The sequence below is a fragment of the Balaenoptera musculus genome, chromosome 9, assembly GCF_009873245.2.
Source record: "Balaenoptera musculus isolate JJ_BM4_2016_0621 chromosome 9, mBalMus1.pri.v3, whole genome shotgun sequence".
Lineage (NCBI taxonomy): Eukaryota > Metazoa > Chordata > Mammalia > Artiodactyla > Balaenopteridae > Balaenoptera > Balaenoptera musculus.
Window position 1 is genome coordinate 55369245 of NC_045793.1, and position 27751 is coordinate 55396995.

The 27751-nt window shown below is 34.9% G+C and overlaps 1 protein-coding gene across 1 annotated transcript in view; it reads left to right on the forward strand.

The window, feature by feature from the left end:
• Positions 1-27751, forward strand: part of CFAP69 (cilia and flagella associated protein 69) — a 66092-nt gene that overhangs the window by 38043 nt on the left and 298 nt on the right. The window contains exons 13-22 of the mRNA XM_036862805.1: positions 249-413; positions 3257-3375; positions 4945-5063; positions 18058-18139; positions 20746-20938; positions 21943-22080; positions 22660-22736; positions 23929-24126; positions 25843-25929; positions 27225-27329. Coding sequence (XP_036718700.1) covers positions 249-413; positions 3257-3375; positions 4945-5063; positions 18058-18139; positions 20746-20938; positions 21943-22080; positions 22660-22736; positions 23929-24126; positions 25843-25929; positions 27225-27329 — 1283 coding nt within the window. The remainder of the gene's footprint in view (positions 1-248; positions 414-3256; positions 3376-4944; positions 5064-18057; positions 18140-20745; positions 20939-21942; positions 22081-22659; positions 22737-23928; positions 24127-25842; positions 25930-27224; positions 27330-27751) is intronic.

Consider the following 27751-nt stretch of genomic DNA (forward strand, 5'->3'; position numbering starts at 1 on the left):
ACAACATTGAGTAACAGAAACAAGTTACAAAAGATACATACAATAATGATACATTTGAGTAAAATTTAAAAACACATATTTCTGTACTGGAAATAGAAAGAGGAGGGGGATGGAATCATATTTACTTCTCTAAAAAAAAAAACCCTGAAGTATGACAAAATTTTAACATCTCTTTAAACTTATATAGATATAAAAGATGTCTAATCTAAATTTCTTGATGTAAAGTAACTATTAATATTTCCCTACAGATTCCTTCTTTAGTCATGGGAACAGTTTTCATGGCACAGGTGGCCGTGGAAACAAGTTTGCCCAGATGCGTTACAGTTTAAGACTCTTGAGAGCCATGGTCTACCTTGAGCATGAGACCATAAACAAGGATCTTTGTGAAAAGAGAGCAATTCAGCAACTGATAGGTAAAAACGTAACATGTTTGTGTCCTGATGAAAGTAGAATGTTTATGAATTAGAACTTTTGTTTGAAATGTTTTTCTACACATTTATTTTGTCCTATAGCTGACAAACTCCTGAATATTTTCTTGATTTTTGTTTCATACTGTTGCTATAAATTAGTTTGTCTTTACTGAAACATCATGATCACTTATCCTTTAAACATTTGTTTACTTAATTCAGATACCGTTTCATTTAGGATTATCTTTATCTTTTTTTTTTTTTAATGGGCTAGTGTTATATTTCACTCTTCTAGGAGTAAGATCACCACTTTTTGGCCAGGCCTTTTGGAGTCATTTTAAAAGAGGATAACATTACATTTTCCAGTGCATTTGACATTACCAGAATACTGGTACGCTGGTGTATACAGAAATGTACATAGGTTTTCTGATGTGAAATATCAGGATATCCTTAATTTTCAACTTAAAGAGTTGACTGTGCTAAGTCACTTTATCTCCAACATACATACATGTGAGTTCAGTGTAAAATTCAGAACACCTAAGCAAAAGCTTTCTACCTTTTGTTATTTAAAAAATAAATAGTTCTCTGGCCCTAATCTTTCCTGACTTTGAGAAGTAAGAGCTATATTTGTCATATCCGTGTTCAGTGACCGCCTCATGAGTAGGTGATATAATTTGCTGGATGTCAATTAATTACAAATGCTTACTCAAAAACTCTTCTACCTGTTCAGTGCCTGCTCTTCCATCATTAGTGGATTGGGGTGGTGCCCTCTAATAATAATACTAGTAAGCAAAATGAGGATATTGAAAAGGGGGCTAGGCAAAAACATTCACTTTCTTGATGAGCTTACTGGAGGATGACCAAACCTGAAAGTAGATTTTATCACTTCTGTGCACATTTCATGATACAGAACTCAGTGTGAAGGCCCCAGCCTAACTGGATGAATACAATTTTCCATATATCCAAGAAGAAGTCTTAATCTTACCTGGGTAGCAAGTGGGGAAGGGAGAGCAAATAGCAAGGGTTCTTTTCTTCTTAGGACCTTTCCCTTTAACTTGAAAGAAGCTGATCTTTATTATGTGAGTTCCTAGGGGCAGGAACCTTCTCTTACAGAGTCTAACAGAGGCTCTATAGTAGTAATAAGCTCAACAAATAGTAATTGCATTGTAAATGTAAATGTTTATACACCTGTTGTGTAGGCACTGGTGTCATAAACATGTATAGAACAGAACTCTCAGGACCTTGCCTTAATGAAAACAAAAGGAAAGATGTATGTCATAGAAAGATAGCATGTGTTACCCTGCACTGTTAGTAAGGCACCTAGTGAGTAATACAGAGAGTAAATGCCACAGGGTAGTCTTCAAGGCTGGGCAATCTTAACAAGAATCTTTATGAGTTAGGGTGTGAGGGTAAGGCTGGTTTCAAGAGGAAAAAAAAATAGAGAGAGAGAGAGATGGTCTTTCAAGCAAGGGGACAGCATAAACAGAGACATGAAGCCAAAATATACATGATGATGTGTTCAGAGCTAGCTTAAGTGAAGTCAAAGTTTTATGAAGACAAATAATATGAGATAAAGTTAATTGTCTAGTCAGAGGCCAAGCAAGAAAGAGTTTTGAATGGCATACCATAATAGAGTTTGAACTTCATTCTCTTTAAGCATGGTGAGCTATTAGTGGTTTGGATTAGGGAAGTTATATGTGCAATGCTACCTTAGAAAGAGGAAATCTGAAAAATATATCCAATGGTTAGAATAGAGCAAGGAGAGGGTAAATGTAGAGAGTTAAAGGATACCGAAATATTAAGAAAATAATTCAGTATTAACATAACATTTATTACAGACAACAGGGAAAGTGACATCCCTGTACACAGGTAGGAAGAAGAGGAGATAATCTAGAAAGGAGAAGCAGATGCAAGGCCAGCCAGGTTGGATTCCTAGAAGGTGTCCTAAAAAGGGAGCATAGGCCCTCTGTCCATGGCATGCCTCTGCCCTGGCCTCCAGCATGCTCACCTAGCCTTCCTAGACTCTGATCCTTCACCTGTAATTCATCCTAACAGGACCAAGAATTGTCCCTTCAGGGCCAACAGTGGAAATAGGCTGTGATTTCCATGGCCCTTTTACTTTGAAACATAGCTCCACACCTTCCTGCTAATGCCAGTGATCCCTTAGTAACTGAGGAAAAATGACTTTTGTTCCTTATACAAAGCTTAAAGGAAAAGTCCTTTTTTGAGGCAAAATTTTATTGTGAATGACATTCCATCAATGTAAGTGGCTATTTTCAAGTCTTTTAAAATTTTGATTGGAAGGAGAGCTTTTAAAGAACATGGGAATATTGCTACCTAAGTTGTTGAAGATGCCTTCGAGTAGACATAAGGAGACGATGCAGAAAGAAGTAACAGGAATAGAAAACGTACTTAGGGATGTCTTCCACCTTTGCTTAAGATTGACCCTGTTGACCACAAGGACAAGAAGAGATGAGGCAAGCTATGATCAGGCATTTTGGTCATATATTTGCAAAGGCACGCATCTTTGCCTCATGAAACTGCATATTTTTAAACAGTTTTGTTTGCTTGGTGAAGTATCAGGTTGTTAAGGGCTTCTTTTAATGACACACCATTAATTATGTACTAGAAAGTCTATATATATGGGGCTACTGATTGTATTGAGAGCCCAAAGAATCCATTTATCATCTTCTGTCTACAGCTTCTAGGAAACCATACAATGAAAATAGCCCTTTTAAAAATAGTTTTTCTAGTTGAAATTTTATAAGAAAGAATTTCAGAACAGTAATTGATCAAAATAAAAATACAGTGTTCAATAACTTTACATTCTTTAACTCTTTTCAAATCAGGAATCTTTAAAAATACAGTAAGCAAGTATAATGATAAGGAAGAGGCCATTCTTTTGGAAATTCAATCTGATATTTTACTTATTTTATCTGGTCTTTGTGAACATCATATTCCTAGGAAGGTATGTATGCCTGTGAATCAAAGTTTTGTTCAGATCTCTCAATCACATAACACTATGAACTTCTTCTTAGTAAATGTCCATAAATGTTGGTGTTTTTTTAATCTTACGAAGATTTAATATTCTTTTTTAAGAGTATAATTACATACAGTAAAGTATATAGATCTTAAGTATATAGTTTGATAGGTTTTGACAAATGTATGCATCCATTTAACCCATATCGCAATTAAAATATAGAATATTTTTATCTCCCTGTAAAATTCTTTCATGCCGCTTAGCAGCCATGCCCCCACTTGCCTACAGGCAACCACTTTTCTGATTTCTATTCCCATAAATTAGTTTTGCATATTTTTTAACTTTATATGAATGGAATCACATGATTATTTACTCTATTAGTTCTGGTTTCTATCAGCCAGCACCATATTTCTGAAATATATCCATGTTGTTGCATGTATCAATAATTCATTCCTTTTTATTGCTGAATAGTATTGTATGAATACAACAAAATTTGTTTCTCTATTCCCTTATTGATAAACACTTAGGTTGATTCCATTTGGGACTACTATGTTTAAAGCTTTAATTAACATTCTTGTACTAGTCTTTTTGTGGACATAATGCTTTCATTTCTCTTGGATAAATACCTAGGAGTGCAACTAATGGATCATAAGATAGGTGTATGTTTTGAAGAAACTGGCAAATAGTTTTCCAGAGTGGCTGTACCATTATAAATGATGTTTTGGGTTTGAATTGGGTTCATACCTAAAACTAAAAGTTAGAAAAAAGAGCTTAATTCCCTTTGATCTTTTTAATGCCATAGCAAACTCTGAGTCTCAGAGATTAATAACTTAAATAGCAAGACATAGATTTGGAAAGATAAAAATTAAAAATTATGAAGGTTTCAATAGAGTGATTTGAGGGAGAGGCAAAAAAGAACAGTAAACACATACTTAGCTCCAAGCTTTGGTGGAACTTCTTATATTCTATCACCCTGCACCTGTGTTCTTCTGGAAAATACTCATAGTCTTGCTTACTGGGAACCAGAACTGAATGACAGACAATAGGAAAGGTACTTGGTAACAGACAAATATTAATTGGTGATAACATCACATACATTATTAAAGGTTTTAACTGCTATTTATAAATTTATTTCTCTCTTGGGAACATTGGAAAATCTTCCATGATAGAATTTTAACCCCTTAAATTAGTTGTTGCTATCTAGTACTCATCTGACATGATGTTAGATGACATTCATTACAATGTGGAAGAAAACCATGGGACAAGCCTTATGGTTTATTTTTTTTTAAAGAAAGAGAAAGGGAAAAAATATAAAGGGGCATTAAGCTGACATGTTGATTGATATCCTCTCTAAAATGACTAGCTTTACAATAATTTGTCTTAAATTCCTGAGAACAAGTGAGTACAAATTTGAAAAAAAAAATCGTATTACAGTACTATTTTCCTAAAAATGTTGTTGTATTTTTCTGGTAGAAAAAGTTTTAGGGGACAGGATGAAATGGGAAAGGAAAGGATTATTTATTTATTTCAAGAAATAATTTTAAATAAATCTCTTAGGAAATTTTTGGAACTGAAGGAGTGGATATAATTCTTCATGTAATGAAAACAGACCCCAAGAAGTTACAGAGTGGATTAGGCTATAATGTACTTCTTTTTAGTACATTGGACAGCATTTGGTAAGTATTACTGTACCCATGTTAGATAGAATCACAGTAAAAGAAAATTACGTCTTTTGGTAGCTATGTATGCCAATTTTCTTCCCTCAAAACTACAGCAGAAAGATAAGCCTTTTTCTTTTCAGTAGTCCAGAAATGACACTTACCAATATCCTTTGGAAAGTAGTCTTGTCCATCACTCAAATATAAAACCATTCTTGTATCTAAACTTAAATCCTTGTTTTTTGTGATTTGAATGCATTCCATTTTGCCCTGGCCTGGGAAAATACAAGCATCTACTATTACTCATACAGTATTCTTCTTATTCTTGAAGACTGCTGAATTCTTCATTCATCTTATCTTAAAAAGTTGAAAACCAGTTGATTAGGAATTTCCTCATCAATATTGTTTCCCAAACATTTTAGCATCCCAAAGGGCAAATATATATATATATATATATACACTACTTTTCTTAACATTAATTTATGAAATTTTGTCTTGGGGAAAATTAGTTGAGTTTCCTATATCATTAACATTTAACACATTTCTTCTATTTGGGTGGAATTCATGAGAGCCACACTACAACACATTAGTTTAAAAACAAACAAACAAACAAACAAAAAACTCATGACTATAGACCAAATGGACCTAACAGATGTATGCAGAACATTAACAATAACAGCAGAAAACACATTTTTTTCAATCACTGTGATATTGTGATTTATAATTTAAAAATATGTATTTGGTCCATTTCTAGTACAGAGCTCCTAAAACTCTTGTAATTTCTTAATTAATAAGAGCAACGCGAACATCTTTTGTTTACAATATTTGGTCTTTTATCCTCAGTTCCTATAATAGTTTCAGAGTAATAAAGATGAAAGTAGTATCTTTTGTTATTCATAACAAGCCCCTTTCGACTACATCTGAGTTTATGTTAATGAGGTGAGTTTTGGAAAGCCCCTAGATAACCACAGGATGGGAGCCTGGTTGCCAGGGGAACTAACTATATGGTTAATTAAAGGGTTGTAACTTTCAGCTCCACCCTCAACCTCCAGGGAGGGGAGAGATGCTGTAAATTGAGTTTAACCATCAATGGCCACTGATTTCATCAATTACACCTACATAATGAAGCCTCCATAAAAATCCTAAACTATGAGATTGAGAGGGCTTCCAGGTTGGTGAACACTTAGAGGTGCTGAGAGAGGGCATGGAAGCTCCATGCCCCTTCCCCATATACCTTGCCCTGATCATCTCTTCCATCGGGCTGTTCCCAAGTTGGATCATTTTATAATAAACTAGTAATCTAGTAAGTAAACTATTTTCCTGAGATCTGTGAGCTACTCTATAGCTGGTTTATCAGAAGCACAGGTGACAACCTGGACTGGAATTTAAGGTTGGGGAAGGAAAGCAGCACAGTCTTGTGGGACTGAACCCTTAACCTGTGAGATCTGATGCTAACTGTAGGTAGATAGTTTCTGAATCGAACTGAATTGTAGGACACCCAGTTAATGTCCACTGAGAATTGAAGAATTGGTTTGTGTAGGAAAACCCTACACATTTGGTGGCCCTAAGTGAAGTATTTAGAGTAGTTTTGAGAGGAGACACAGAGTTTTTTTTCTTTTTTTTTTTTACAAACACAAATGGAGCATTCTCTAGGGTAGATCACATGTAAGGTCATAAAACAAGTCTTGACAAACTTAAGAAGACTGAAATCATTCCTTTCTGACCACAACTGAATACAACTAGAAATCAATAACAAAAGGAAACCAGAAAAACTCACAAATGCTTGGAAATCAAACAACACACTCTTGAACAACCATTGGGTCAAAGACAAAAATAAAAGGGAAATTAGAAAATTTCTCAAGAAAAACTAAAATGAAAACACAACATACCTAAACTTACGTGATACAGCAAAAGCAGCACTAAGAGGGAAGTTTATAGTGAAAAATCCCTATGTTTATAAAGAAGAGTCAAACATCCTAACTTTACACCCCAAGGAACTATAAAACAGAACAAACCAAGCCCAAAGTTATCAGAACAAAGGAAACGATTACAGCAGAAATAAATGAAATAGAGAATAGAAAAACTCAACAAAACCAAGAGTTGCTTCTCTGAAGAGATAACAAAACTTTTTTGAAAATTGACAAAACTTTGGCTAGACTAAGAGAAAAAGAGAGAAGACTGAAATAAAATTATAAATGAAAGAGAAGGCATCACACAGATAACGCAGAAATAAAAAAGATCATAAGGGACCATTATAAACAACCATCTGCCAACAAATTGGACAACATAGAAGAAATGGATAAATTCCTAGAAATATACAATGTACTGAGACTGAATCAAGAGGAAATAAAAAGCCTGAACAGACCAATAACAATAAGGAGATTGAATCAGTAATCAAGAACCTCCCAGCCAAAAAAGCCCACGTCCAGAGAGCTTCACATGTGATTTTTTACCAAAAATTTAAAGAAGAATTATTCTGAAAGGTAGGAGAATAGGGAACACTTCCAAACTCATTTTATGAGGCCAGCATCACCATAATACCAAAGCCAGACAAAGACATCATAAAAAAGAACTGGGAGTTCCTTGGTAGTCCAGGGGTTAGGACTCGGCACTTTCACTGCCGTGGGCCTGGGTTCAATCCCTGGTCAGGGAACTAAGATTCTGTAAGCCACGCAGTGTGGCCAAAAAAAAAGAGAAAGAACTACAGACCAATATCCCTGATGAAAATGGAAGCAAAAATCCTCTAGAAAATATTAGTAAACTGAATTCAACAGCACATTAAAAGGATTATACACCATGACCAAGTGGAATTTATCCCTGGAAAGCAAGAATAGTTCAATATATGCATATTAGTCAATGTGATATACCACATTAATGTGGTATATCACAAAAGGACAAAAATCACATAATTATCTCAATGTATACAGAAAAAGCATTTGACAGAATTCAACACCCTTTCATGATAAAAACTCTCAATAAATTAGGTGGAGAAGGAATTTACCTCAACACAATAAAGGCTGTATATGAAAAGGCCACAGCTAATATCACACTGAATGGTGAAAAGCTGAAAGCTTTTTCTCTAAGATCTGTATCAGGCAAGGATGCCCACTCTCACCACTTCTACTCAATATAGTACTATAAGTCCTACCCAGAGCAGTTAGGCAAGAAAAAATAAATAAATAAAAGGCATCCAAATCAGAAAGAAAAAGGTAAAATTATCTCTGCAGATGACATGATCTTATACGTAAAAAACACTAAAGACTCCACCAAAAAACTGTTAGAACTAATAAATGAATTCAGTAAAGTTGCAGGATACAAAATTAACATATAAAAATCAGTTGCATTTCTATACACCAATAATGAACTACTCCAAAAAAGGAAATTAGGAAAACAATCACATTTGCAATTTCTAAGAATAAAATACTTAAAAGTAAACATAACCAAGGGGTGAAAGACATAGTGGTACTGCCACTGTGGAAAACAGTATGGAGGTTCCTCAGAAAATGAAAGATAGAACTACCATATGATCCAGTAATCTCATTTCTGGGTATATATCCAGAAGAATTGAAATCAGGATCTTGAAGAGATAGCTGCACTCTTATGTTCACTGCAGCATTATTCACAATAGCAAAGATACAGAAACCACCCAAATGTCCATCAGCAGATGAATGAATAAAGAAAATGTGGTATATACATACAATGGAATATTACTCAGCTTTAAAAGAGAAGGAAATCCTACCATTTGCAAGAACATGGATGGACCTAGAAGACATTATGCTAAGTGAAATAAGTCATTCACAGAAGGATTTCTCTTATACATAATTTCTCTTATAAAAGGCATCTAAAATAAAAGTGTAGAAGTAGATAACAGTATGTAGACAGTGGAATGATGGAGTGAGGGAGGCATGAGGTGTTATCATTCACCAGGTATAATGTTATAGTCATACAAGATTAGTAAGTTCCAGAGATCTGCAGTACAACATATTGCTCATAGATCTGCTCTATAATATAGCAGCTATAGTTAAGGTAAGGTATTGTGTACTTAAACATTTGTTAAGTGCATGGATCTAGTATGTTCAGTGGTCTTACTACAAAAAAAAAAAAAAAATACCACAAAGGGATACAAGGACACTTTTAGAGGTGATGAATATTTTTATTACCTGGATTGTGGTGATAGTAACACAAGTATATACATATGTACAAACTCACCAAATTATATATAATAAGTATATGCAGATTAAAAAATTCCAGTTATACTTCAGTAAACATGGGGTGGGGTGAAACTCTGATGAATATTACTTTCCATAAGATGAAGTAACTAGATTTATCCCCTGCAAATTCTCTTTTTATATAGAGAGCTGGAATACTCAGCTCTCTTCCAGATACACATAGACAATGGGGCTAATCAACTATCTAGTTTCTTTTTTACAGCAGAGAAGAGAGGGATATAGTGATAAAATGATAACCTGATCTTAGGTTTCAACGGCAAAGTCTTATTGACCAAAGTGCTGTATTAAGCATAGTAAAAAATTTAGAGATGAATATTAATGAGTACCATCCTTACTATCTACCAATACATTGGGATTCAGTGGTTACTGCAGAAAATGACTTGATGTTTTATCCCTTTTTTACTTAATACCTCACAGTTATACTAAGATAAATAGTTTTATTTATGTGTCTTTTATTACAGCACAACTCAATTCCCTTTGGCTAAAAGATAATAAGTCCAATGTTTAATTAGTAACACTGGGCATCGGATCTTTTTCCTTTTCTTAGGAACTTAACTGAGAGGAGTTCTTGTCTATTCATTTGCATCATGAAAGGACTTTAAATTTTATCAAACACTTTTACTTCTATTGAGATATCATATACTATTTCTCCTTTATTCTGTTAATGTGGACCATCACATTGTATTCCTTGAATAAGTCTGACCTGGTTATGGTGTATTATTTCTTTTTCTATGTTGTTGGATTCAATTAGCTAACATTTTTAGATTTTTTTTTGGTACCATGTAATGTGAGTTTAATTTTCCTTTTTATTAATGTTCCATGGATGGTTTTGGTATTTAGTTTATTTTGACCTCAGAAAAACAGGAAATATTTTTTCTAGAAAGAGTTTGTGTAAGATTGTTTTCGTATCTTTCTTAAATAACTTGTGGAATTCACCGATCAAGTCATCTGTGCCTGGAGTTCTCTTTGTAGAAAGATTCTGAAGTATAGATTTCATTTCTTTAATATGTGTGTGTCTATTAAGGTTTTCTATTCTTGCATACGTTCTGATGTCTTTTTCTAGGCACTCATTTATTTTGTCTAAATTTTCATATTTACTATCATAAGGCTGTTGTAATATCCTCTTAGGATTTTTAATGTCTGTAGGATACAAAGTGATGCTTTCTTTTCCTTTCTTGGTATTAACCATTTCTGCCTTCTCCCTCTCGCTTTTTTCTTGATGGGTTTCACCAGGAGTTGATCAATATTATTAGTCTTTTTAAAGAATCAATCTGTGTGCATTATTATTTCTATTTTATTTTGTTTTATATTTAATTAATTTCTGTGGGGTTTTTTTCGTTCATTCAATTTCACCTTTTCTATTTCTTTAGTTTTTCTGGAATTTAATTTTATTTATTTTTTTATACAGCAGTTCTTATTAGTCATCCATTTTATACACATCAGTGTATACATGTCAATCCCAATCTCCCAATTCATCACACCACCACCCCCACGCCCCCACCGCTGTCCTCACTTAGTGTCCATATGTTTGTTCTCTACATCTGTGTCTCAATTTCTGTCCTGCAAACTGGTTCCTCTGTACCATTTTTCTAGGTTCCACATATATGTGTTAATAAATGATATTTTTTTTTCTCTTTCTGACTTACTTCACTCTGTATGACAGTCTCTAGATCCATCCACGTCTCTGCAAATGACCCAATTTTGTTCCTTCTTATGGCTGAGTAATATTCCATTGTCTATATGTACCACATCTTCTTTATCCATTCGTCTATCGATGGGCATTTAGGTTCCTTCCATGACCTGGTTATTGTAAATAGTGCTGCAATGAATATTGGGGTGCATGTGTCTTTTTGAATTATGGTTTTCTCTGGGTATATGCCCAGTAGTGGGATTGCTGGGTCATATGGTAATTCTATTTTTAGGTTTTTAAGGAACCTCCATACTGTTCTCCATAGTGGCTGTATCAATTTACATTCCCACCAACAGTGCAAGAGCATTCCCTTTTCTCCACATCCTCTCCAGCATTTGTTGCTTGCAGATTTTCTGATGATGCCCATTCTAACTGGGGTGAGGTGATACCTCATTGTAGTTTTGATTTGCATTTCTCTAATAATTAGTGATGTTGAGCAGCTATTCATGTGCTTCTTGGCCATCTGTATGTCTTCTTTGGAGAAATGTCTATTTAGGTCTTCTGTCCATTTTTGGATTGGGTTGTTTGTTTCTTTAATATTGAGCTGCATGAGCTGTTTATATATTTTGGAGGTTAATCCTTTGTCCATTGATTCGTTTGCAAATATTTTCTCCCATTCTGAGGGTTGGCTTTTTGTCTTGTTTATGGTTTCCTTTGCTGTGCAAAAGTTTTAAGTTTTATAACGTCCCATTTGTTTATTTTTGTTTTTATTTCCATTACTCTAGGAGGTGAATCAAAAAAGATCTTGCTGTGATTTATGTCAGAGTGTTCTTCCTAAGTTTTCCTCTAAGAGTTTTACAGTGTCCAGTCTTACATTTAGATTTCTAATCCATTTTGAGTTTATTTTTGTGTATGGTGTTAGGGAGTGCTCTAATTTCATTCTTTTACATGTAGCTGTCCAGTTTTCCCAGCACCACTTATTGAAGAGACTGTCTTTTCTCCATTGTATATCCTTGCCTCCTTTGTCATAGATTAGTTGACCATAGGTACGTGGGTTTATCTCTGGGCTTTCTATCTTGTTCCATTGATCTATGTTTCTGTTTTTGTGCCAGTACCATATTGTCTTGATTACTGTAGCTTTGTAGTATAGTCTGAAGTCAGGGAGTCTGATTCCTCCAGCTCCGTTTTTTTCCCTCAGGAATGCTTTGGCTATTTGGGGTCTTTTGTGTCGCCATACAAATTTTAAGATTTTTAGTTCTAGTTCTGTAAAAAATGCCATTGGTAAATTGATAGGGATTGCATTGAATCTGTAGATTGTTTTGGGTATTATAGTCATTTTCACAATATTGATTCTTCCAATCCAAGAACATGGTATATCTCTCCATCTGTTTGTATCCTCTTTAATTTCTTTCATCAGTGTCTTATAGTTTTCTGCATACAGGTCTTTTGTCTCCCTAGGTAGGTTTATTCCTAGGTATTTTATTCTTTTTGTTGCAATGGTAAATGGGAGTGTTTCCTTAATTTCTCTTTCAGATTTTTCATCATTAGTATATAGGAATGCAAGAGATTTCTGTGCATTAATTTTGTACCCTGCGACTTTACCGAATTCATTGATTAGCTCAAGTAGTTTTCTGGTGGCATCTTTAGGATTCTCTATGTATAGTATCATGTCATCTGCAAACAGTGACAGTTTTACTTCTTCTTTTCCAATTTGGATTCCTTTTATTTCTTTTTCTTCTCTGATTGCCGTGGCTAGGACTTCCAAAACTATGTTGAATAATAGTGGTGAGAGTGGACATCCTTGTGTTGTTCCTGATCTTAGAGGAAATGCTTTCAGCTTTTCACCATTGAGAATGATGTTTGCTGCGGGTTTGTCGTATATGGCCTTTATTATGTTGAGGTGGGTTCCCTCTATGCCCACTTTCTGCACAGTTTTTATCATAAATGGGTGTTGAATTTTGTCAAAAGCTTTTTCTGCATCTATTGAGACGATCATATGGGTTTTATTCTTCAATTTGTTAATATGGTGTATCACATTGATTGATTTGCGTATATTGAAGAATCCCTGCATCCCTGGGATAAATCCCACTTGATCATGGTGTATGATCCTTTTAATGTGTTGTTGGATTCTGTTTGCTAGTATTTTGTTGAGGATTTTTGCATCTATATTCATCAGTGATATTGGTCTGTAATTTTCTTTTTTTGTAGTATCTTTGTCTGGTTTTGGTATCAGGGTGATGGTGGCCTCATAGAATGAGTTTGGGAGTGTTCCTTCCTCTGCAGTTTTTGGGAAGAGTTTGAGAAGGATGGTGTTAGCTCTTCTCTAAATGTTTGATAGAATTCACCTGTGAAGCCATCTGGTCCTGGACTTTTGTTTGTTGGAAGATTTTTTTTTTTTTTTTTTTTTTTTTTTTTTTTTTTTTTTTTAATTTTTATTTTTTTATTTATTTATGGCTGTGTTGGGTCTTCGTTTCTGTGCGAGGGCTTTCTCCAGTTGTGGCAAGCGGGGGCCACTCTTCATTGCGGTGCGCGGGCCTCTCACTATCGCGGCCTCTCCCGTTGCGGAGCACAGGCTCCAGACGCGCAGGCTCAGCAATTGCGGCTCACGGGCCCATCCGCTCCGCGGCATGTGGGATCCTCCCGGACCAGGGCTCGAACCCGTGTCCCCCGCACCGGCAGGCAGACTCCCAACCGCTGCGCCACCAGGGAAGCCCCATGTTGGAAGATTTTTAATCACAGCTTCAATTTCATTACTTGTGATTAGTCCGTTCATATTTTCTACTTCTTCCTGGTTCAGTCTTGGGAGGTTATACCTTTCTAAGAATTTGTCCATTTCTTCCAGGTTGTCTATTTCATTGGCATAGAGTTGCTTGTAGTAGTCTCTTAGGATGCTTTGTATTTCTGCGGTGTCTGTTGTAGCTTCTCCTTTTTCATTTCTAATTTTATTGATTTGAGTCCTCTACCTGTTTTTCTTGATGAGTCTGGCTAATGGTTTATCAATTTTGTTTATCTTCTCAAAGAACCAGCTTTTAGTTTTATTGGTCTTTGCTATTGTTTTCTTTGTTTCTATTTCATTTATTTCTGCTCTGATCTTTATGATTTCTGTCCTTCCGATAACTTTGGGTTTTGTTTGTTCTTCTTTCTCTAGTTCCTTTAGGTGTAAGGTTAGATTGATTATTTGAGATTTTTCTTGTTTCTTGATGTAGGCTTGTATAGCTATAAACTTCCCTCTTAGAACTGCTTTTGCTGCATCCCATACGTTTTGCATCATCGTGTTTTCATTGTCATTTGTCTCTAGGTATTTTTTGATTTCCTCTTTGAGTTCTTCAGTGATCTCTTGGTTATTTAGTAACGTATTGTTTAGCCTCCATGTGTTTGTGTTTTTTACGTTTCTTTCCCTGTAATTGGTTTCTAATCTCATAGCATTGTGGTCAGAAAAGATGCTTGATATGATTTCAATTTTCTTAAATTTACTGAGACTTGATTTGTGACCCAAGATGTGATGGCTCCTGGAGAATGTTCCATGCGCACTTGAGAAGAAAGTGTAATCTGCTGTTTTTGGATGGAATGTCCTATAAATATCAATTAAATCTATCTGGTCTATTGTGTCATTTAAAGCTTGTTTTTCCTTATTAATTTTCTGTTTGGATGATCTGTCCATTGGTGTACGTGAGGTGTTAAAGTCCACCACTATTATTGTGTTACTGTCGATTTCCTCTTTTATAGCTGTTAGCAGTTGCCTTATGTATTGAGGTGCTCCTATGTTGGGTGCATATATATTTATAATTGTTTTATCTTCTTCTTGGATTGATCCCTTGATCATTATGTAGTGTCCTTCCTTGTCTCTTGTAACATTCTTTATTTTAAAGTCTATTTTATCTTATATGAGTTGCTATTCCAGCTTTCTTTTGATTTCCGTTTGCATGGAATATCTTTTTCCATCCCCTCACTTTCAGTCTGTATGTGTCCCTAGGTCTGAAGTGGGTCTCTTGTAGACAGCGTATATATGGGTCTTGTTTTTGTATCCATTCAGCAAGCCTGAGTCTTTTGGTTGGAGCATTTAATCCATTCACGTGTAAGGTAATTATCGATATGTATGTTCCTATTACCATTTTCTTAATCGTTTTGGGTGTGTTTTTGTAGGTCCTTTTCTTCTCTTGTGTTTCCCACTTAGAGAAGTTCCTTTAGCATTTGTTATAGAGCTGGTTTGGTGGTGCTGAATTCTCTTGGCTTTTGCTTGTTTGTAAAGCTTTTGATTTCTCCATCGAATCTGAATGAGATCCTTGCTGGGTAGAGTAATCTTGGTTGTAGGTTTTCCCTTTCACCACTTTAAGTATATCATGCCACTCCATTCTGGCCTGTAGAGTTTCTGCTGAGAAATCAGCTGTTAACCTTATGGGAGTTCCCTTGTCTGTTATTTGTCATTTTTCCCTTGCTGCTTTCAGTAATTTTTCTTTGTCTTTAATTTTTGCCAGTTTGATTACTATGTGTCTCAGCGTGTTTCTCCTTGGGTTTATCCTGTATGGGACTCTCTGTGCTTCCTGGACTTGGGTGGCTATTTCCTTTCCCATGTTAGGGAAGTTTTCGACTATAATCTCTTCACATATTTTCTCAGGTTTTTTCTCTCTCTCTTCTCCTTCTGAGACCCCTATAATGTGAATGTAGTTGCGTTTAATGTTGTCCCAGAGGTCTCTTAGGCTGTCTTCATTTCTTTTCATTCTTTTTTCTTTATTCTGTTCCGCAGCAGTGAATTCCACCATTCTGTCTTCCAGGTCACTTATCCGTTCTTCTGCCTCAGTTATTCTGCTATTGATTCCTTCTAGTGTAGTCTTCATTTCAGTTATTGTATTGTTCATCTCTGTTTGTTTGTTCTTTAATTCTTCTAGATCTTTGTTAAACATTTCTTGCATCTTCTCGATCTTTGCCTGCATTCTTTTTCTGAGGTCTTGGATCATCTTCACTATCATTATTCTGAATTCTTTTTCTGGAAGGTTGCCTATCTCCACTTCATTTAGTTGTTTTTCTGGGGTTTTATCTTGTTCCTTCATCTGGTACATAGCCCTCTGCCTTTTCATCTTGTCTTTCTATGAATGTGGTTTTTGTTCCACAGGCTGCAGGATTGTAGTTCTTCTTGCTTCTGCTGTCTGCCCTCTGGTGGATGAGGCTATCTAAGAGGCTTGTGCAAGTTTTCTGATGGGAGGGACTGGTGGTGGGTAGAGCTGCCTGTTGCTCTGGTGGGCTGAGCTCAGTAAAACTCAATCTGCTTGTCTGCTAATGGGTGGGGCTGGGTCCCCTCCCTGTTGGTTGTTTGGCCTGAGGCAACCCAACACTGGAGCCTACCCAGGCTCTTTGTTGGGGCTAATGGCGGACTCTGGGAGGGCTCACACCAAGGAGTACTTCCCAGAACTTCTGCTGCCAGTGTCCTTGTCCTCACAGTGAGACAGAGCCACCCCCATCTCTGCAGGAGACCCCCTGCAGTATCAGGTAGGTCTGGTTCAGTCTCTATGGGGTCACTGCTCCTTCCCCTGGGTCCCAATGCGCACACTACTTTGTGTGTGCCCTCCAAGAATGGAGTCTCTGTTTCCCCCAGTCCTGTCGAAGTCCTGCAATCAAATCCCACTAGCCTTCAAAGTCTGATTCTCTAGAAATTCGTTCTCCCTTTGCCGAACCCCCAGTTTGGGAAGCCTGACGTGGGGCTCAGAACCTTCACTCCAGTGGGTGGACTTCTGTGGTATAAGTGTTCTCCACTTTGTGGGTCACCCACCGAGCAGTTATGGGATTTGATTTTATTGTGATTGCGCCCCTCCTACCATCTCATTGTGGCTTCTCCTTTGTCTTTGGATGTGGGGTATCTTTTTTGGTGAGTTCCAGCGTCTTCCTGTCGATGACTGTTCAGCAGTTAGTTGTTATTCCAGTGTTCTCGCAAGAGGGAGTGAGAGCACGTCCTTCTACTCTGCCATCTTGAACCAATCTCAACTTTTCTATTTCTTGAGATAGATGCCAGGATCATTGATTTTCAACCTTTCTTCTGTTCTAATATATCCATCTAAGGCTGTAAATTCTCCGGTAATAATGGTTTTAGCTCCAGCCGAGTTTCCATATGTTCTATTTGTATTATCATTATGTTCAAACTGTTTTCTAATTTTCAGTGTGATTTCCTTTTCAATCTTTGGGAATTTTAGAAGTATATTATTTAACTTCTGAACAGAGAAGGATGTTCTATTTTTTTCTCTTATTGTAATTGTTATGAATTAAAGAGGCAAAAGGCAGCCCATGATAGGCATCAGAGAGTACTACTTCAAAAGTGGGAACAAAAAAAGTGTGATTCATACCCAGAGGTGGTAAAACCTGGAAGCACCTGAGTGAGTGGGGCCAAGCTGATGGCCTTTATGCACCGACTCTCACACAACCACCATCACAAAACAGCCAGCAGAAACAGGGTCTCTTTTTTTTTTCAAGAGGGATCCATGTTAAATAATTATCACATTATTATTGAATGATAGATAGATAGATGCCATGTTAAATAGGAAAGGGATACAGGTTGACCCCAGCAGGCTTGCAAGGCCTGGGAGGGCTAGAGGGAGATTAGGCTCTGTTTACCAACACCAGCACCAGTACCAGCCTGTTCAGCCCATATCCATCCCCCACCCAGGAGAACAGTAAAAGTAGCCCTGACAGCAACTTCAGTCCCTCACTCCATATGAGCTGCACAGGCCTAAGCAGCAGGCACTTCAGCAAATAATATCATATGCAAAGAAAAGATGTAATTAAAAACAACAAATGTTTCAGGCATGCCAGCACTGTAAAAGATAGACAGTAAATGAATAAAGCTTGAAGAAAAAGTTAATAGAGCAACAGAGGAGACCTTTAAGAATAATTAATATCAGGAAAGCAGAGGAGAATATTGCATCTACAGGAAAGAAATAGGCAGTTATGAAAAATAATTAAACGATATTAGTGTTTAAATAGTTGAAATTAAACTACACTGACAAAGTCCCTTCAAAGTTCAATTTTTTAAGCAAAGAAATTAACTGCTTGATTTAAGGAAATGAAGAAAAAATATTCTTTGAAAAGATTTTTTAATAGAAATAAACTCACAAATTGAATTTAACAATAAAGCCTTTTTAAATGAATAACTTTCTTTTTACTTAAGGTGCTGCATTTTGGGATGTTACCCCTCAGAGGATTACTTTCTTGAAAAGGAAGGCATTTTTCTCCTTTTGGATTTAATGGCAGTAAGTATGATTATAACAATTGTGAAACAAAAAATAAATGTCTTTATTAACTCTTTCCAACTGAGTATCACAGAACACTACTCTGTGATTAAATGTGCCCTCAAATAGTGTTCAAATGTTTGTTTTAAACAAAAATCCCTCCTGGAGTTTCATAGTATGCATTGGCATAGTAGAGTCTGAAAATTCCTCCAGTGAAGAAACCAGTTTACTTAGGTCAGTGTTCCCAAACACATGACAGCAGAGAATTTATTCTGTCTTGTTTTGTTTTTCCCCATGAAACTTTAAAGAAACAGCTAGATTATTTAAAAATCAATAATCATTTATTAATAACTTCTAGCTTCTTCTCTTAGTATTAAAAGGGTCACCTTAGACAAAGGAGTAAAGATCAGCATTTTTTAAAAACTGTGTATAGTTTGTAGGTAATGTGAAGAATCTGGTGTGTCATACACTGTTTTATAGAATGAGCAGAAGTGAGCATATTAAGCCTTCCAGGAAGGCAGCTGAGAAGAATGGCAAAGATCCTTACAGTAATCCCCTACTAGCCTCAATTCTAAGTGGGTCCATAGTTAAGATGATATGAAAGAAAAAGTATACTTTTGTTTCAGTAAAACTTTTGGAGATATTCTCATGCAGAGTTCTAGCTATGTCACTGCCTATGATTGCCACCATTCTTGATTTTATTAACAGAATAACAAACCTACTTTGACTTAGCAAAGATACTAAAGTTATCTGTGTCCTTTTAACTCTGAAAGAAAATTAGTTTACACTAGAGATGAGAGTGAACTCATTAGATATAAAACACTACAAACAAAAAACAAGTAAATAATAATGATAATAATAAAAATAACCCACCTTGAATGAGTCATAACCAGAAACCCTTTGAAAGTTCAGAAAATTGAACATAACACAGAAGGACGTATGTAGTCCTAAATGACATACAGCTCACCGTGTTTCTCTGACTAGCGTACAAGTATGCCCAGAGGCACATGGTCAGTGTCACGGATTCTCAAAGCTACAACATTAATTCCAGGCATATCGTCCTGGAATCTAGCTTCTAGTTAAGATTTGGAAGTGAGGAATGATATTATACATGTACATATTAAATAATTATATTTTATTTTAATATTATATAGAAGACATAAAAGACATTTCTTACTTGTGTCCACTCTCCTTCACCATCAGGGTTTCTTGGATGGAAAGGCATGAAGGCTGGTAGGAGAGGCCATATAACACAGTGGTTTTGAGCACAGGCTGGAATCAGTCTGACTGAGGCCTCTAATAGTTGTTAGCTGTGTAACTTTGAAAAATTATTTAACATCTCTGCTACCAATTTCTTCACCTATAAAACAGAGATAACATTATCTACCTCATGCATTGGTGGAAGGATTATGTGAGTGATTATGTGTGTGTGTGTACACATATACATGCATTAGTTAGAATAGTTCCTGACAGATATTTTTGTTGTGTTTTCTATTGTTAAGAATGTAATTATTAGATTGCACTTAACATGGATTAAACCAACCAAGCTAACTACAAATTACAAATCTTCTTTAATGAAGTTCCTATATAAACTTCAACCCTTGATATTTGCCTCTTTCTCCTGAAAGTGAAGTATAGGAATAAAAAACTCATTTGATTGAGGATTCTGCTTAATACAATCTGCTAAAATATTTATTCAGTGTGAAATGGCAATTGTTAATAAAGGTTAAATATCATTGAGAGTTTACTATGTGACAGGCAGTCTCATATAACTCATCATAATAACTCTCTAAAGCAGGTAATATTATTACCCTTAATTTAATGAAAGAGGAAACGGATAATGTTTGCAATTCAGACAACAGGTTACATGTTTCCTTTGCTATATTCTATTAGCAGTATACTGTAGGAGTTAATCAACCAAAAATATTTCACACAGAAACCATTACTGTGTGGAGGCCATTGCTCTGGTTGGACTTCTCTATACCTAAATTTTGGTTTGCTGAAAACTGTTTGTAGGAAAACAGAGGAAATATGCTTAATAAGATAATTTTTCTTAAGTGCTTAAATACTCCTTTATGGATGCTGAGTTTCAAAATACAAAATTATACCTCATTTTGATTTATTTTCACATGTGACTGCCACTTGGAGTTACCATCAGTTGGTCTCTTAGTAACAATGAGGTTATAGCTAGGATGAGACGACTTTACAAACTTTAATTAAGCAGGTAAACTGGAAAGATCCTATAATTACAGAGTCCTATGCATAGCACCATTGACCTTGCTTCACTTAAAATGAACATTTTCACTTATTTTGATAATCTCTCTTTTTCCTACTCAGCTAAATCAATTACATTTTTGTTCATGACATATGTTTATGACTACATCAGAATTATATTGAATCTTTTTCTTTCTATTTTTTAAGAATCCCTAATGTTTGAAAATGGACTCATTACAATGGTATTTATTTTAATAAGAGATGGTCACAAATCATACTTAGAGTCTTAATTTTATAAGGCAGTCATTTAGAAGAAACCTACTGATTAATACAAATGTTTCTCCTTTCTTTTTTAAGACAGTAATTCTAAATATTAATTGCAACATTTTTCTTTTTCTGTTTCCTTGCAAAAGTTGAACCAAAAAAAATTCTGTAATCTAATACTTGGAATACTGGTTGAATTTTGTGATAATCCCAAAACTGCAGCTCATGTCAATGCTTGGCGAGGGAAGAAGGATCAGACAGCTGCTAGTCTTTTAATTAAATTGTGGAGAAAGGAAGAAAAAGAACTAGGAGTAAAACGTGATAAACATGGGAAGATCGTTGGTAAGTGTATTTATAATTGTTTCTAGAAGCAATTAGATCCGTATTTTTAAAAAGCAATCTTAGGAAAGTATGGGGACTTACACCACACTAAGTAAATTAGTAGCAGGTTCATATTTTTATAGAACATTTTCAGGAACTGGTATTTGATTATATTCTTTAAATTGAAAATAAAAAACTTAACAGTACTTCTTAAAGAACTGTCTTTGAGTTACCTGCTTTTGTAAGTATATTCAGTAATATTTCATTTACCAATAAAATTTGGGATATAAGTTGAGTGCTTGAGAACAATTTTTATTGTATTTTGTACATTTCTTTTGATTCATATTTATAGTTTACTTTTTATATGAAAGAAGAAACTTTGAAATAAAAATAAATCAAATGTTCATAAATTTTAATTACTAGACTCTAAATTAATGAAGTTTATAGTACCAGAATTTATATTTCATTTATCTATTTTATAATGCTACATTATATTTTCTAAACCTCTTACAATTCTTATTATAGTTTCATCTGTTAGTATGTTTATTTTTAAGTGAAAATACTTCCCCTTTAACTTCTGATGATTTCTATCTTCAATCCATTTTTATTGTTTCTAACTTTTCATCTATAACATCATAAAATAGTTTTTATATTTATAGCATAATATATAGAAACCAAAAGCAAATAGGAGATTACATCATTGTTAAACTGACAGTGTTCAATTTCTGGATCTCAAAATTAGAAAAGTTTTTTACGTGAAAGTTTCACTTTTAAAAAAGTAATTTTGTGAAATTTTTATATTTTACATAAATAGTTAAAAATGAAAGCTTTAAGTTTTGCAACAGAATGGGGAAGAAATTATTGATTATTTATGCTTTTAAAGGAGTAACCATGTATCATGCAGTATTGTACTCTCTTACAATATTTTTATATATTTTATGATGTCTAGACTAAAATCTTAAAATTATTAATTTACTACAGTTTTTATCTGTCCTTTCTATATTTTCATGATATCCAATGATTAGATACAAAGAAACCTCTATTTACTAGTTTTCAAGAAGAGCAAAAAATCACACCACTGCCTGCTAACTGCCCAACCATTGCAGTTATGGATGTTGCTGAGAATATCAGAGCAAAAATTTATGCTGTGTTGGGCAAACTAGGTAAGAAGTTACTCGTCAAGTTCACAAGAGCCTCTCTTTTTTTGCTGAGTGTTGTAAATTGATTTTGCTTTGAAGTCCATTTTTCATATATGATGAACAAAAGTCCCTTTATACAGATAAATGCATATTCCATTGTTATCCCAATACGCAGGCTACACCCTTAAGCTCTGGGTTTGGGGCCAGGCATCAGTATTTTTTAAGCTCCCCAGGTAATTCCAGAGTGCAGCCAGGATTAAAGGCAGTTAGTTTTAGATGGTTAGGCTTAAACACTAGAATTCTGAATCACCTGAGGACTTAACCTTGCTTCTTATTAAAAAAAAAGTCCTCACTCTTCAGATTGTGGAAGCACAATATCATGGTCTGACCACAGCACAGAAAGTATTCCTTTTCTAATGACTAGATAAGGATGACCTGGCAGCTGTTTGTTATAGGAGGAAGCCAGAAGCTCACAGAAGTAACTTTTTCATAAATCAGGATGAAATCAAAAGCAATCATTTGCATTTGTTTTTATGATAAATATATGCCTTCTGGAATCACTTGCTCTGTTAAAATAAATCTCTCTTTATAAACTTCGTTTAGATTTTGAAAATTTACCTGGCTTATCTGCTGAAGATTTTGTTACCCTCTGTATCATACATAGATACCTTGATTTTAAAGTGAGTACCGTCTTAACCTTGTTATTAAAATCTAGTATGGCAAAACATCAGTTGGGAAAGATCTATTTTTATTTGTGAGCAATCATCCACGTACTGTGTAGTTTTTATTTTTCATTTTACATCTGATACTATTCAAGGAACATACAATTAACTGATTGGGTATTTTCCATGGGATATGATTTCATCCAACTATTAGTTTATAAAAGAAGATGGATGTTACTGACATAGAAGCCTAACAGAATCTTTAAAATATAATTTCTTCTCTTTAGAGGGTATTAAGAGCTAGGGTATTAAGAGCTAGAATTGAATGAATTATTACTTATTAAAATAAATGACTTATACTTATTAAAGTATTATTTTATCATTACATTGTATGATGATCAAATGTCAATTAAAGAGTTGCTTACTTTGCTGGTTATATACTTTTTGGTAAATAAATGCCTTTGAAATTTTAGGAAAGTCCTTCCAAGTAAACATTCTCTTCTACTAGTGTTAGTACTATGTATTTGAATGCTGTAAATGAATAAACCTCTATAAAAAAGGAAAACAAGGCTGAATTTTATCCCTATTCTGGATGTATGTTTTTTCTCTAAATTTAAACATACTCAAGCACAGTAATTTCCAGATAACCCAGAATATGAGATGGAGCTACAGCATGATGAAACCAACATGTTAAGAGTTTTAGATTCAAGTATTACCTTAGCTGGAAAGTGAGGGACAAGGCCCTGTTTCTCAGGGTGGCTGGGTACTAGAGTCCCAGGAATCCCCATGTTCATTGTTCTACAAATTCAGCTTGACCTAGCCTTCAAACAGGGCTTTAAGAAGGAAAGCATCTGTACTTCAGGAGGATGAGACTAAAGCAACAACTTGTGCAGCTGTGAAAACAGAGTGTCTATAAAGGAGAGCGCAGTGATGAGAGCAATAAACTACACTTAGGTAGTGGAACCTTACCCGTGAGTACTTATCACTGAAAAACATTAGGTAAATTACTTCTGAATACTCAAATGTAACTGTTGCCCCAAATCATTCTCAATGCACTTAACTTATTCCCAAGGAGTAAGTTAGGAAAAGCTGGTTCAGTTAAGTGTTAACTTTGGAATGATCACCCAAATAAATTTTAGGTTACGTAAAATTATATTATTTATTTTTGGTTAATTTAACTTTTTAAAACTCTTAAACTTTGCTATGACAGATTGGAGAAATATGGAATGAAATATATGAAGAAATAAAATTAGAAAACTTAAGACCAGTCACTACAGACAAAAAAATTTTGGAATCTATTATAACAGCATCAGAAAATATTGGAAAGATGGTTGCTTCTCTGCAAAGCGAGATGATTGAAAGCCAAGCACGCCAAGATGTGCAAAACGAACAAAAAGTATATACAAAAGTAAGCCACAGATGCCAATGAGGCACAAGAAAATAATTTCAATGTATAAACTAGTCGAAGTTATCCATAAGTTATATTTGCCTTACTTGTGAATTCTTCAGCACTTAGAGTTACCTTGTAATTTTCTTTTATAGTTACTTTCAGTGTCTTCGTATAGTTTTTAAAGAAAACATGGAGTTAATAGCTTGAAATTCAATTACTATACTCAGTGCTGCTTTATGGCATTATAATTTGATTTCTACAGGCTTACATTTTAAAACGTAGATACCTGAGACATTTCCATTTTTTGAAAGGTCAAACAGAGTTCCAAAAATTGTGGTCTATTTAAATGTATACACTTAGCAAATTCTGACAAATGGTGTATCTCTGTGACTGTATGTATAACCTCATTGAGAAAGTTGGCCCTCGTCCCTCACTCTGTGATAGGCCCTTACTAGTGTGCCAATCATAGGCACATCGACAAGCCTCTCCTCACCTCAGTGCCAAAACATATACTGTGAGCACTCTACAAATCTGGTCTCTGACTTTAGCTAATCAGAAAAAGCCTGTCAGGAAAATATAAGCCATTCTCCCAAAGCTTTACACAGGTAAGAAACAACACATCAGAAGTTTTTGAGCAAATAGGTTAAGTGACTATTTAAGTGAACTTGTCCACAGATACAAAGATGATGTAGATTCTCCACTTCTGCTTGGTGATCTTTTATGACTAAAATTAAGTATTTAAAACACTTTAAGGTGATTTCCAAAGTGTTTTCTATTGTCTGATCTTTTTACATCTACTATTAAATGTCTACATCTTCAGTCTAGTGGAACTTAGCATCCACCTATAAATTCTTAGATAACTCCCTGCTTAAAAGTTTTGTTTGTGAAGAGTTTTTATTGCAAGGATGCTGCCGTTTAACCCATTCATTTGCTTTTAAGTGGAGTAACCCGTTAGAAGTTCTGCTCCTCATTAGTTCTGTTGAATTGGCAGGATTCTGCCGTGTGGACTAGCTATTGCTGATTTGTTGGTTATCGTTGATTTGTTATCATGGCTCTGACCCAGTTTATTTTTTAGCAGTTGTTTAATTAAATACTTTTAGGTTCATAATTTAAACTTAATAGTCTATTATATACCAACCAAGGGCATGTGTCCTCGGATTATATATATATTTAGTGGAGAGCCTGTTGGGAACCGTAGTCTTTGTCCTTTGTCAGTAGTTACCTCCCTAGACTGCATCACCACAACAAACTCAGCACTCTCACAAAATTGCTGTCTTGCTGAAGGCGTAAATTAGAAGCAGTTTTACCAATATAATCTTGCCTAAACTATTGTCAGTGGCAGCAGAAAACTCTTTATTTTCTCCTGTGAATTTGCTCTTGGGTCATTTATGTAGCTTGTTCTGGATTATACTCTGTCTTCACAAGTGATAATCATGTGAAACTATCAGTCTTGCTGAGAAGGATTATTGTTATTTTCATATTTTGTATTTTTATAGCAACAGTTTTGCATTACATTTCATGGGGAGCAGTTCAAACCTTGGCCACATAGTGAGGGAAGGAGTTTTTTCCATTTTAAGACTTTTGTTTTTTAAGTTGTTAAACTCTAACCCTTTTGCTGGTTGACCTTAAAATTTACGTTGGCAAAAACTAGGTCTTCCTTCAAAATACAAGTATTCAAGCCCTTTGGTATCCTTTCGTAGAAACTGGAGCTCTTAATTATCTTTCTCATTTCAGGTACAAGCCACACACAAGCAAAGAGAATTGGCTAATAAATCATGGGAAAATTTCTTGGCTAGAACATCAAATGTTAAAACTTTAAAGGTAGGATTTTTTAAATATTACAATATCCACAACAAACAGTCAACTCTGACAGACTTTTTTAGGGATAACTATTCATTCACCTTTTTCTGTTGATCTTTCTGTGTGGAATACCAACACTATTGATCCTCATTTGCAGTTTAGGGCGTTAACTGAAACTTTGCATTTTTCACAGTTACAGAAGATACCACTCTGAGTTTCATTTGGCTTAGCAGTGGGAGGGAGGGAAGCAAGGATGGTGTTCCTGGTTTGCATAAAAGAGATGAGAGTTAGTCAGGAATAAGCAGGAGAAATGTGCTCCTACTTTCCATTCTGAGCCTTCTTATTTACTGATCCTTTCTGTAAGAAGCAGAGTGAAGGACACAAAAAACAACTGTCCATATTACTCTCTCCTTCAAGGATGCTTCCCCTCTGTGACCACCAAAAGAAACATTATATTAAAGCTTAAGTGGGAATTTGGGATAAACACCCCTTTGGGAAAATGTGATAACCTGCTTCAGCAATAAACTAGAAACTAATCTAAACAGTTTATAATGCTAATTGTTCACTTGAAATATGTAAGAAGCAGCATAGATTTCCAAAAATCTCATTAATTTTTTTCCAACTTTTCCATTAATACTTGGGATACACTTTTATATAATGTTACAATTCTTCCTCTAGATATGAAATTGTTAAATGTTATATTAGCCCACGAAAATAGTGGAATCATATTAAAATAGCAAAACCAAAATTAAGAACAAGCTTATTCAAGGTACCATGTCTCCCCTTTGTCACTAAAAGTTCTTCCCAACTTTAGAATCAGCCCCCTCCATGCAGATAATTTGTTACCTTGAATTTAGCCTGTTCTAGTGCCTCAACTATTGAGCTTGACTATACCTGCAGCAAATTATAGTTTGCATTATTCTGAATGCTTGAAACATTTAAGTGTACTGAATTAGTATTTAATTCATGCAAAATAATTTGAAAACATGTATCATCTATTGTAAATTTAGTAGCTTATTCAATTATGCACAAAAAATTGAACCTGATTTCCTTAGGATCTGCTTTATCCCTTGGTCATATATTACCAGTACCTATGGAAATCTCAGTAACATTTTCAGGTGTTTTCTGCAATGTACAAAGGCTATAACTTGTTAATAACTATTTTCTTAGCCTAAATGAGTAAATGAGTAAATGCTAGTGCTAACTAATAAAGCATAAAACAGACACAATTAAATATATTTTGTATACTTCATTGTACCATAGTTAATGCTTTAATAGCAATTAATTTATTTTCTTTCTAATTTAAAAATCTTCAGAAAGCAAAAAGACTTCAAGAGAAAGGTATAGAATCCTCTAGATACAGTGAACGTCCACCAAATGCAATATTTCACCGGACAGATATTGAAGGCCTTAACACAACAGTAAGATTTTTTTTTCTCCATAAATTTTCTTAGTAGATATTAAATTTAGTCCCCAAAGAATGTTATTTCTATGGGGTTTTGTCTCATATTTTTTCTTTTTGCTGTTCAAATATCAAATAGTTAAGGCATATTTATCTCTACCCTTGCCTAGTTCTGGTTTAGACCAGATCCAGCCCTCCAGGATTCCCAAGAAACTGCTATAAACACTAGTCAAAATATATCTCTACATCTCTTTGACAGAAAGTGTGCAGTGCCTCCTTTGCCTGGCAAATAGATCCATGCCATATTCCGGTGTTCCTGGTGTCCTCTTCTGGACATAATTTGGCCCTGATTGCAAAGGCTCCAAGGCCCTTATTTTTCCATTAGTCCATGCTGTCTCCTAGTTACTATGTACATTTTGTGTCTCTTCCAAAGTTAGCTGA